Consider the following 13,251-nt stretch of genomic DNA (forward strand, 5'->3'; position numbering starts at 1 on the left):
AGGAATTTAAATATGTGAGCCGTTCTAGTGCTGTTTTCCATCATTCGACGAATTATGCATGCCATGATCAATAAAATGTATCAACTACTTTCCAAAGGCAGTGTGAAGAAGGTGTTTGCACTGAAAAGAACAACACTGCGTTGCATAATCAGTGCAACTTTTGTAACGTTCACCCCTGATGTTCTTTCGTGGCCGTTGCTCCTCCATCATAGATTATGTTGTATGTTGTGTAAGATTCAGCCTCTGCTAATGAAATCTAATAGCACATAATGGCATGCTGTTAATCATCAGTGGAAGGTTGGTTTTACAAGGTTAATGATGGACGGGAGACTGTATTCTCATGTGTGCTCGGGTCCTTGGGTATTTATCAATGTCAGGTGAGGGCGAGCGAAGTGAAAAATGGAGATCTTTGGAAAAGTTATGGACTTTAAGTACAACTTTTGAGAAGTGTTAATGTATATATATTTTACTGTGCAAATGGTTTTAAGCCAGTTATTTATATCTTTTGCTGTAGTGTGTCAGATGGAAATATCAGTTTACATCTCCAAACGTTCCTTTTACTATTAATTGTAATAATCAAGTGTGATTTTTGTATGCAAGGAGTCTGATAACAGCTGGTATGATCTGATCTCATCATCATCAAGTCTTTCATGATTACATGTAGAAACTGAGAGCAGAAGAACTGAGGAAACTTCTCCAAGACGCTCGAAAGAAACCTTCCTGAAAAACCATGTGCAAGTGCATCTAGGACAAAATGCAAATATTGATTTGATTTAGTTAATAGAAGTTAATTGCTAAATAAAATCTATGTATGACATTATTTCTGAAATCATGAGCACTCTACCGCATTTTTACACAAGTGCCTAAAACTTTTCACAGTACTGTAGCTTTGCAGGAAGGTTTCTTCGAGCATCTTCAAGAAGTTTCCTCAGTTCTTCTGCTCTCAGTTTCTTCATGTAATCACAGAAAGACTCGATGATGATGATGAGATCAGATCATACCGGCTGTTGTCAGACTCCTTGCATACAAAAATCACACTGGATTATTACAATTAATAGTAAAAGGAACGTTTGGAGATGTAAACTGATATTTCCATCTGACACACTACAGCAAAATATACAAATAACTCGCTTAAAACCATACTATATAAATTGGAGCCAATGCAACTGCCTTCTCACAATTATTGGCATCAGGATCATTTCAAACAGTCATACCATTAGCAGAGGAAATATTCAATTAAGCGTTTAAATACGCGCAATTTACAGTATAGTGTGAGGGGACAGGCGCTGATTACCTGACGAACTGCAGGTTTGGTACATAACACACACACTTTCGCATCAAGCGCTTTCTGCGTCTTGGCCATGGCGCTATTAACGCTGCGTTCGCAAACGTACATACAGTACATCTGATGCTTTCATGTCAATATGGACCAAAATCTCTGACGAATGTTTCCAGCACTTTGTTAAATCTGTATCATGAAGAATTAAGGTGGTTCTGAAGCCCAACCTGATACTAACAAGACCAGTAAGCTTTAAAAGTCTCTTTTGTTCATCTTTCACTGTAAATCATAGCATGCTGTTGTGTGGAGAGAGGAGTGAAGGCATGAGATGCAACAGAACAAATGCCTACATAAATAGACCCATTTATTTCACCTCAGATACTGTGATCTTTTGTTTGTTGTTGGAAATCAGGGCAGAGAGAAGAAGAAGAAACGTATAAGCCGCAGCAGAACAGGACGACCTATTTAAGTCTTTGCAGCGAGCAAGGAAGAATGCATTGAGTGTGTTGTGTGTACTGTAAATGTGGCAGTGTGTTCATCTTCTATACAGGGTACAGTGTGACAGATGGGACCTGTGGATGAAAATACATACGTGTGAACAGAACAGATGCTGCATTAGTGTTTAACTAGTCACGCAGACAGATTCATCAGATGCAAATCTCTTGAAAATGAACCCCAGATGACTATTTGAGGATGAAGTGATCATGCTATTATTTAATAAATGATTGATGGATCTATACGGCATTGCAAGCTTAGGACAATCCTTTATTGTGGAGTTAATCTATGGGTCAGGGGCTGGTGCTCTTCGTATGACTGAATTTTATTTTTTTATGAAATTAATGTACTATATTTTAGTTTTGAATTTTTAGGGGATTTTATGGTAAATTATATTTACGCTGTATTTATAATCCATTTAGAGCACAGACTTAAGTTTAATCTCTTTTCAAAGATGACACTTTGCAGATTATTGCTGAAGTATAAAAAGTTTTAAAAAGTGAACTTAAAAAAGTTACAGAATTGTATGTTTATTGTTATGAAAAGTGCACAAAAATACTATTTTACAGTTTTATATGAAATATATATTTTTAAAAACACATTTTACTCTAAAAAAAGAGTAAATCAAAATCAAATGCAAGAAAATCAAAGCGATAACCTAAACAAGTTGATGACTATTTTGTTCAGGATCATTTAACCTGTTCGAATCATGTCCATGATTTTTTGTGTGTGTGTGTTCACACCAGGCTTGTGCAAAATTCAGAATTTAAGAATTGGCCTCCATTCAATTCATGAATTGGAATTTGAATTGAATTGACTCCGCCCCACAGGAAGTTGAATTGGAATTAGAATGACAGGAAGTGGAATTCAATTCATGGCAATTCAAAGAAATTCCACACAGTCACACAACAGAAAGAATGTGTTGAATCTCACATACATTCAGCGTTAGGAAGGTTACAATGTAATTGCTTACTGTTATAAGTCACCCATTATAAATGTGGTTTGGATTATTTTATTTGGATTACTTTATTTAGGGTTAGGTCCTTATACTTTATAAGGAAACTAATAGCAATTTCCTTTTAATTTGATTAGTAACTATATATAAACAAATGTCCATCTCAAATTGTTTTTTTTTTTTTAAAGATTTACTAAAGTAATTCTGGGAAATGGAGTCATGTTCTATCATTTCCCACAAAATTACAATTAAAATAAATCAAACTTAATTATTTGTTCTGTGACTAGAGCTTTTAACATTCATTGCTGGGGGAAATATTTCCTGTTAATGTAATCTGTACAAGTAGTTCAAACTAATATCATTTATAGAATATGTAATGCAATCATATCTGACATATACTGTAAAGCTTCATTGTTAAACACTTCACTTAAAATATGTATATGCATTTCTTAGAATTTCTATCGAATTGCAATTCTGCTTCCTTTAATTCAAATTTGAATTGTAATTCTAGATCCTGTTTTTGACATCAATTCAAATTCAATTCAAATTCAAGAATTGAATTGGAATTCAGGAGTCATTCTCAATTCAATTCTGAATCGTGCAAAAGCCTCACACAGCAAGTGCCAAAACCTTTACCAACTTTCGTACCATTCCGATGAAAAAAAACAAAAAAACATAAAATGTTTCAGTCAAATATGACCGAAGAGCACCAGAGGGTTAAATGCATGAGCTAATGTAACTTCAGAGTGTGTGAGCATTATTGCCTCGGGTCATTTGTCAGAAGTCGTGGTGTTATCAGACCTCATCTCTGCTGAACTACTAAGGGAAGCGCTGTCAGGTTTTGGTGGAGCTGCACAATCTCAGGCTTGTTTCAGGGAATCTGGTGGAGTTGTGCTCTGATTCAATAACACTGGTAAGAACTCATTATGAATGCATAGGTTGCTTCCAGCTTCTGTTACTCTTGAGCTTTCCAGGATTCCTGGCGCTGCGTTATTCTTCCTCTCTCTCTCTCTCTCTCTCTCTCTCTCTCTCTCTCTCTCTCTCTCTCTCTCTCTCTCTCTCTCTCTCCCACACCATTCTCATGTGATGCATGAATCCGATCTACTGTATCTTTCAGAGAGCATCTAATGCCATCTTTTCCCCATTCTGTGTGCCATATATCACATCAAGGGAAGGTTGCGTTGATGGACATCCGCTTCATTTGTTTGGGGTTCAAATATTTCATAAAGGCATTCTTGGTCTAAACTACAGTGAAGCCGGTTGTGCATGGAGAGAACAGAGCGAGTCCTCAGAGCAATCAATTCTCCCACTGTCACATTCAGCCTGAGATAATTAATCAGAGAGAAGAGAACTAATTTTTTTTTGTGTGTGTTTTTTTTTTAATAATCCTCAGCTCTGGTTCAGTTAAAGGGAATCCTTTGAATTATTGTGATACTGTGATATTGTTCTAGTCTCAGACATCCAGTGTCAAAGTTCACAGCATAATTTTTAGCAGAAGAAATATCACGTTTGATAGAAGTAAGAGTGCATGATGCAAAATTACATTTAAATTACATCAGGAGTGTCATAACACCATGGTACTGGATGGTTACCATATTCAGACCTTGGTATTTACATTCTGGTTTTTCAAGAATACAATGATAAATGTCCACAAGTGTGTAAATCGACTAAACCATAATTTGGGAACAAAATTGTGAGCTAAACCTGACCGAATAATCTCCCAAAACCTTCTTTTGGGGATGTCCTTATCTGTAAGAAAATGAAGTAAAATGTTTTTTTGTACGTTTTCTACTGTGTCTTTGAGTACTGTGTAAACACCTAATTGTATTGGTACCATGGTATATCTTAAAGTACCGTAGTATTAACATGGTGCTGAATGATTCTGTCCTCATACCATGATATTTGCATGTTTTTTAGTTTGAAGAATCACTTTAAAATCACAGTAGCAATTAGTGAAGATGTCTGTACTGTACATAAATTAATTTTTTTTTCTATGATGTTGATGGCCGTAATGCAGCACCCTTTGTGTGTGTGTGTGTGTGTTGTGAGTCTAAATATGTACCTGTCTCCGTGCAGCATGTCAGCGGTCCTCGGCAAATTGAAGGAAAATTCCTGACCTTGATTTGCAACAAACAAACACAAAAGCGTGCGGCTTACGTAGTGCTGCGCCTCCAGAGCCGCCTCTCTCTCCCCGCTCCTCAACATCAGCGCTCGGGATGTTCGGGATGGAGGGCTTGTGTTCGCCGCGCTGACAGCTTGTCAGGAGACCCCATGATAATGATTTTCAAATGCTAGATATGCTCTCTGTACCCAGAAGCCTGTGTGTTCTTGGACTGTTTGTGCTCTCCGGGAGATGTGGATGCTTAATGCAATCTATATCACAACGGGATTCTTACACATAAGCTTTTTTATGGGGAATTCATGCTCATATTTCCATCTGAATGTCATATGTCAGTTATGTACTTTTGCTCTTGGCTTTATTTTCTGCTTGTCTTTCTCTCGTAAAGGTCAGATGAGCTTCTCGAGATATTCTGACAGATTCTCTGTTACTGAATGCTGGGTAGCGTCACTGCCATCGATTCTCCACCATTTTGTGTTTTCTTTCTCTCCCTCTTTTTCCGGTCGGCTATCTTCTCACACTCTGTATCTTTAACTGTCTTTTCCATCTGGACATATCAGTTCATCTGTTTCTTTCTATACGTGTGCTTTAAATGTGTACTTCCCATTTAATTCCCAATCTCCCCAGAGGACAGTTCTGTTGCTCAGACGTTGCTCTTCATCAAGGCTTTCTACTTGATGTTCTTGATGTTGGAGAATGGCTGTAGGAATTTGTTTCCATTTAGGGACTGATGTTGGGAAAACGGGTCACAATCTGTTTCACTTCTGGGGCCGGTTGCACCAGATATTCATTTTACGCAGGGGCCGGTTTCACAAAGCTATTTTAGACCGGTCTATAGTGTTAGACAAGTCTAAAATGTGCTCATAGACTAGTCTAATGCAAGTTAGACTTTTTCACAAAAGTAAAGACTGACTTAATTTAGTCCAAAAAAATTAGACACCTTACCCCAAGGCTAACTTGGGTCTAAAACTATCAGTAACACTCAGTTACATTACAAACAGCCAAAAGAAAAGGGAAAATGGCTCATAATTCGTGGTTTGCTGACGACGTTATGGAGAGAACTATGAGAAGGGAAAGGGTTTTTAGGATATTTCCTCTTAAATATTTCTTTTTTTGGCATCTTGTACCATGTTTTTGTATCTTGCTGTATGTCTTTAACGCTCAAGGGTCGGATTAACGCTGTTAACTATCATAGCAATCTTCTTCCAAATTAAACATTTCTTCTTGTTACTACATTCTCCGCTAAATTTCCCAAGTAAAATGTCCTTGTAACTGTTATCCTCCGCCAACAAACACGTTTTCCGCTGGGGTAAACTGCACTGAGCGGTCGAATGTGCTTACTCGATCCCCCATGTTTCTTGTTTTGAAAAGTGTCTTATTTTACCCAGAATGCATTGCAGTGTAGTCCTACTTCAGATAGTCAGAGTCTTAAGTGCTTTGTGCAACGGTCTGATTTAGATGTCTATCTGAAGTCTGACTAACTACTATATCTAAGACATAGTCAAAGTCTATCTTTGTGAAACCGCCCCCTGGACTTAAAACACATTTTACATTAAGCCTAGTCTTAAAACCGTGTACATCCCACCAAAGTCCTTTTAAGGCACGTCATGCCACTCGGCCGCCATCTTGGCAACGCCTCCGGGCAGCTATTTCGGACTAACAAGACCAGGCTCCTATCTAAATGAATGGGCAGAGAGTCAGAACTGCACTTTCACTGGTCACCGGGACATAAAAACTGCATGTATCGAAACAGCAGTAAAATATGATAAAAATATTTTTCTTTGATGAAAAGTTTGATGATTTTTCCCCGAAATAAGGTTTAAAACGCCTTTTCCCCCACAGGTTATACTTTTACTACGCATGCGCAAGGGTTCACGACACCAGCTTCATTTACGTCTCTATCCAGAATGCCGTGTTATGCCGAACACTTAAACAAATGCTCAATGTCATTTGCTTTAACTACCTTGGTCGGTGCCTTCGCGTTGTTATCACTCTCTTCCATGTGGATTAATCTGATCTTGCACACAACACAACTCGCTGTCTCCGCTGTCGCAACCCTCAACTGTGCGTGTGAGTCAGTGGAACCAGACGATTGGCTGAAATGTTTCCCAGCTTGACTGTTAAAAGCAGACGATTGGCTTTCCAGCGGGAGGGGCGGGACTTGTATATATAACTGCCATCGTTGGCGTTACAGGTTTCCAAATACAGTTGTACTAAGGATTGAGGAAGTGGCATGTCCCTATATAAATTGTCTCTGTTCCAAGCCACACTCTCGACTACAGAGTACACCCGGTTTTAAGACTAGCCTTGATGCAAAAAGTGTTTGAAGTCCTGTGTAAAATGAATATCTCGTGCCCAATCTTGGTGTAGCTTGCGTCTAAGACTAAGTCCGTTTTCCAACTTGTAGATCGTTGGCTTAATTTGTTGCATTTTCTTCTTTGTTTGTGTGTCTACTGCACATTTCCTGACCTAACACGCAATTTCTGTGTGTAATTATGTTGGAAATATTAAATATAAACTTATATCTGGTATTACTAGCAGAAATTGTATACCATTGCTTGGAGGGACATTATGCTTGGGAATAATATTTCACATCTTAAAGTCCATTCACAGCAAGCGATATAGCCAGTGAATAATTTAAATTAAGTTACTGTACTAAAAAAATATAAATAACATAACAAAGGGGAATAACTGTAGGCTACAAGGTGAATAAAGTTTTGCACATACCTTATAAAAGTATAAATCAGACTTCAGAATTTGACATTTGTATTAGGCTTACACGTAGCTCGCTCTCACTATTAATAAGCAGGGACGTTTCCTGACCTTAAAAAAACATTTAAATGCTTAGGATCAGGGCTTGGCATTAATACTCGCCAACCTGCCAAATGTGTGTGTATTTCAGCAGTGGCGTTTAACGCTGTCCGTTAAACTAAAATAAGTTCTAAAATAAGTTCTTTTTCAGTGCTTATTGCGCTTGAACACTCATAAAGACGTGACATAAACACAACATAATGTCAAAATGCCAGTCTTGGTGAGTATTCACATAAACACAGTCAGTTATGTTCAAATGAATGTAAACAGTTGGGAAAGAAAACGCATGTGTAACAGTGTAATGGATCCATGCGTCAGCTCTTAAAGTGACAGCAGCCTAATAAACCTGCTGCCAAATTATGAGATACTGTTAAAAATGCCTATATGGCAGTTTTTCCCCATGGTATAGATGTCGAAATTGTGGCCAGTGAAAATACCGAGTGGCTCATAACTTTGGAGAACCACTAGCCAAACGGCTGGAGAGCAAAAAAAGTGAATGTCAAGCGATGATTAGGACGTTTGCATTGTAAGAATGCACAGGGAGTTCAGATATAAAAACAAGACTAACTGGGTAACGTTAACGCATTGAAATCAGATCAATTGGCTTAACTTACTTTTTGTAGTAAAGCCCAGCATAGATCTTACACACAACCTTTCACATCCAGCTGGTGCCTTTTATGCAGGCCAGACAAGTTCTTTACTCGAAACTCTATAAATCATTTCTTTATTGACCTCGCTGTGTCAGTGAACTGAACTCTGCTTTGTCTTCACTGGAATTATGGAGTCCAGCCAAACCTGTTAATTAAAGGGGATATCCACATATTTTTGGCCAAGTATTTTATTACAGATATCGTATTATATATCTCATTCTCAGTATCTCCTCTATAATTTCTCTTTATTAATTTCCTCTCTGTTGTTTGTGTTTGTGATCCTCTCTTACTTTTGTCTTTTCTCTGTTCTGTGTTTTCAGCCTCTCTGGAGAGTTCCCCGTAACTCGAGCGTTCCCGGAGATCCTGCGTTCCCGGTCCATCTTCCACAACGTCCACTTTCAGCCCCTGCTGTCTTCCTTACTCTCTATCCAGCGGATCTATACCTCCCTCTGATCAAAACTGGTCCTCAGTGACTCTTTACAGCAAATGCAACCTCGAAGAATCATCTGGACTATTGATGTTCACTTGTGGACAATGTGAAAGACTTGCTGCTGAATTGTGTTGTTTGTTGTATATGCAATTCTGGAGTGTAGCACTTTAACCTCTATTCCTGCCAGCGCTCAACACACAGCCTGTTAGCAAACCTATCTATCCGTCTGTCTATCTATCTGTCTATCTCTCTATCTATCTATCCGTCTATCTGTCTGTCTATCAATCTGTCTATCTCTCTATCTATCTATCCGTCTATCTGTCTCTCTATCTATCTATCTATCTATCTATCTATCTATCTATCTATCTATCTATCTATCTATCTATCCGTCTATCTGTCTGTCTATCTATCTATCTATCTATCTATCTATCTATCTATCTATCCGTCTGTCTATCAATCTGTCTATCTCTCTATCTATCTATCCGTCTATCTGTCTCTCTATCTATCTATCTATCTATCTATCTATCTATCTATCTATCTATCTATCTATCCGTCTGTCTATCTATCTGTCTATCTCTCTATCTATCTATACGTCTATCTGTCTGTCTATCTATCTGTCTATCTCTCTATCTATCTATCCGTCTATCTGTCTGTCTATCTATCTATCTATCTATCTATCTATCTATCTATCTATCCGTCTGTCTATCAATCTGTCTATCTCTCTATCTATCTATCCGTCTATCTGTCTCTCTATCTATCTATCTATCTATCTATCCGTCTATCTATCTATCTGTCTATCTCTCTATCCGTCTATCGATCTATCTATCTATCTATCTATCTATCTATCTATCTATCTATCTATCTATCCGTCTGTCTATCAATCTGTCTATCTCTCTATCTATCTATCCGTCTATCTGTCTGTCTATCTATCTATCTATCTATCTATCCGTCTATCTGTCTATCTCTCTATCTCTCTATCCGTCTATCGATCTATCTATCTATCTATCTATCTATATCTATCATCTGTCTATCTATCTGTCTATCTCTATCTATCTATCCATCTATCTATCTATTTATCTATCTATCTATATCTATCTATCTATCTATCCATCTGTCTATCAATCTGTCTATCTATCCGTCTATCTATCTATCTATCTATCTATCTATCTATCTATCTATCTATCTATCTATCTATCTATCTATCTATCCATCATCTATCTATCTCTGTTTATCTGTCTGTCTGTCTATCTATCATCCATCTACCCATCATCCATCTATCTATCTATCTATCTATCTATCTATCCATCTATCTATCAATCATCTATCTATCTATCTATCTATCTATCCATCTATCTATCCATCATCTATCTATCTATCTATCTATCTATCTATCTATCTATCTATATCTGCCTAGATAAATAAACAAGCTATCTTTCTATCTATCTCTTCACATGTAAACCTACAATAGTGACATGAGGACTCCACCCTTTGCACGTCTGAATACTTCTTTTCTCTTCTTCTCTCTTTTGTGTCTGCCGTCTCTTAGTATAATGTAAGACGTCTGGTCGACTTGCTTGGTTAGTTGTGTCTTTGTCTCTGTATGTCCCTGAGCTTGAATTCCCTCGTCATCCATCAAAAGCAAGAGCCCGTTATTACGTATCCCGCGACTGAAGTGCACTGTGACTGTGACCAGGTCTCTTAAAAAGACAAGCCCACCCTTCCACCGAGATCTGCGTTTCACCTCAAATCCTTCTTTCATCGCCGGACCAAATGCATTCTACCCTCATCTCTTGATCTGGAGCCAATCGTGGGGTTTGACTCAAGGTGGAATTGAATTAGAAGGAAGGATGAAGCAACTGAGCTCGAAGCTGTGAAACTGCAAGGCCTGAGAAATGGAGAAATGAGAAAGAATGATATGTCTCTGTGAAGTCTCATCCTGCCATTGAGACAGACATGGAAAGGAAGAAAATGCATTATTAAAACGTGTATAAGTGAGACTGAGCATTATTTTGGAGGGAAAAAAACTTCCCATTCACTGTTTCTTTTTGAATAGAGATCCTCACAAAGGCATCACTGTTAATACAACATGGCCATTCACTGTTACCTTTTTAACCTGGAAGCACATGCAAGTTCTGAATCAGACGAACTGTGTCTTTGTAGCCTTTGATCATTGTCACCTTTGTATCAAACAAGAGCCTCCGGCGTCATCAAGGCTTCTCACCTCTTAGAGACTTGCCTCAATTGTAGCATGACTCCGCAATATCACACACCTTCCTCAAAGGCCTCGACACGGTCGCGAACACCGATCCATGACAGCGCAGACCCGACATTGATTAACCAGAGATGTTTTGAGGGCTACGGTAATAGGTTACATGCTGTCCGGCCATGCCTATGATGGAAGGTATGCATTACAAGACGCTTTCGAGATCCAAAAATTGAGTGGTATCGATTAGACCTCGTCGATTGGATCTCATATTGGCTCTTGTCTGGCTCACAGGATGGAGTCAATACTGGGAATCTGGGGAAAAGCATGTTCCAATTAAAAACTAGCTACCATTTCATGCCTTTGTGGGGCCTTTTCCTTCGAAAGGGCTTTGAGGAGCGAGGGAACTTGTGAAGGGCTGAGAGGGTGAAAACTGAAATGATCATTGGTTTAGCTGCTAAACTAGTATAGATATCATTAGAGAATGTGTGTTTCAAAATGAATTTGTCTTGATGAGCCACAGAAGTGGCAAAAATTAAACGAGCAACTCTAAATCCGCTCTAAAAGACACCGAAGGAGAGTTTGTGGGTCTTTTCGTGTGGATTAGATTATGAGATGGTGAGATGTTTTTGATTTGAACTTTATGAGACCATCTCATGGTACATTAACCGCAGAGTTCAAATCAATTCAACATGTTCAGCAAAAACTCAATAGCATTATACTGTCGATTCAGACTCTTAGTTCGCCTTAGGGCTTTTTTGTTATTTACTAGAAAAGAGCATAGGAATTTTTTTTTTTTTTTAAAGATGACATTTTATAGCATATACTAGAGCTGTACAATATACTAAAACTCTTTGATAATCACATAAAAAAGACACTTAGTTCTTATACTTTAAAAAATATATTATGAATTTTGATATGTTCTCATTAGAGTCTTCAAGTAACGAAAAAGGCAAACACTAAGGATCCTTTTTGATATTCAAGACGCTAGACCTTGGAAAAACAAATTAATCATAACTGATGCACAAATATCCAAGGATAATTAATGAATAAACATTCCCTTCCTGCTCTTTTATTTGTGAGATTTGCCTTTAGATCCACATAGACTCTTTGAGGAAGAGAATAAGACTGATGTTAGATGCGCTTTTCCCTCTAGTTTCATCTGAAAGAATATAAACACACGTTGAACAGCTGAATTTACTGGATTATTATGCACTGAAGTTGTTGACGTTAGCTTTTATGAGCTCTGAACGAGATGCACACAAACGTCAAGTGAACGTTAGCCTCAAACTGCACAAACTACTCATGGATACGCTAACATAAGTATATGTTTATTTTCTGCAGTATTGCTATATTGATGCATTCACTAAATTCACTTACACCAACACACCCATGTAAATGCATAAAGCTGTTTGCATTAATCTGAATACACCCGTAAATTATTTTTGACACTATGCGAGCATGTTGTCTATTGTTCTTGTTCATTTGTTATGTTTTTAATTCGGCAGGCATGCAGACTAAACTATCAGAGCCCTTTCTCTCCATATAGTGTGCCTACTCATTATGAACATGTTAATATTCAAATAAACATATTAATATAACAAGGCTATTCTTTGTGTCTTATTGAACGCAAAAGCTATGTGAATAAGATGCTTAACCAATAGCTCTTTATTAGGTGATCATGTGTGTCTTTATTTAAGTGTGACACTCGGTTCCAGAAGTTAAAAACGTCATTAATTTTCTCCATAAGGAAATTAATTATTAACAATAACTTATAAACCTTTATAGAAAGACCTACTGTGAGCAACGAGGTTGTTAATCTATGGCATTTGCTTCTGTTGAAGCCGTCAGCCTTATAGCTTTAAAACAATCGGGTCCACAGGAGAATTACTGGTGGGAAAACTACATTACCCATAATGCTGCACAACAATTCCACCAACCAGAGAGTCGTGATAAGCAGAGAGCTCTGTAGCTCCACCCACTCCCATGAAGCACTGCGAATGACTTAATCAAGTTGATTTTCAAACGCTTATTTGTATTATATATGCATATTTTGCAATAAACAAAGTATTTTTGTTCATATATATATACATATTCCCCAATCGTTTTTAATTCGTCATTCGCAATGCTTCATGGGATTGTAGTTCTTCCCCTCACTAAAGCATCTCGTCCCTTTGTCTTTTTGTCCTTTTTTTGCTTCAAATCAAAGTTAGTAATGTAATGATTCTCCTCGGAGCTTGTTGCCTTGGTTCATGAGCATTATCGAAGACTTTTGTTAAGTTCCTATGGGAGAAATGAATGGGAAAAAG

General features: G+C 37.8%; 1 protein-coding gene across 2 annotated transcripts in view; it reads left to right on the forward strand.

Moving 5' to 3' along the window:
• samd12 (sterile alpha motif domain containing 12) overlaps window positions 1–12,543 on the forward strand; it is a 122,550-nt gene extending 110,007 nt beyond the window's left edge. For both annotated transcript variants that reach the window (XM_077195746.1, XM_077195745.1), the window contains exon 5: window positions 8,630–12,543. In XM_077195746.1, the coding sequence (XP_077051861.1) occupies window positions 8,630–8,652 (23 nt within the window). In that variant the 3' untranslated portion in view covers window positions 8,653–12,543. The remainder of the gene's footprint in view (window positions 1–8,629) is intronic.
• Window positions 12,544–13,251: the final 708 nt, after the last annotated feature.

The sequence above is a fragment of the Siphateles boraxobius genome, unplaced genomic scaffold, assembly GCF_051911475.1.
Source record: "Siphateles boraxobius isolate OS27281-9 unplaced genomic scaffold, OSU_SipBor_1 35, whole genome shotgun sequence".
NCBI classification, from domain to species: domain Eukaryota; kingdom Metazoa; phylum Chordata; class Actinopteri; order Cypriniformes; family Leuciscidae; genus Siphateles; species Siphateles boraxobius.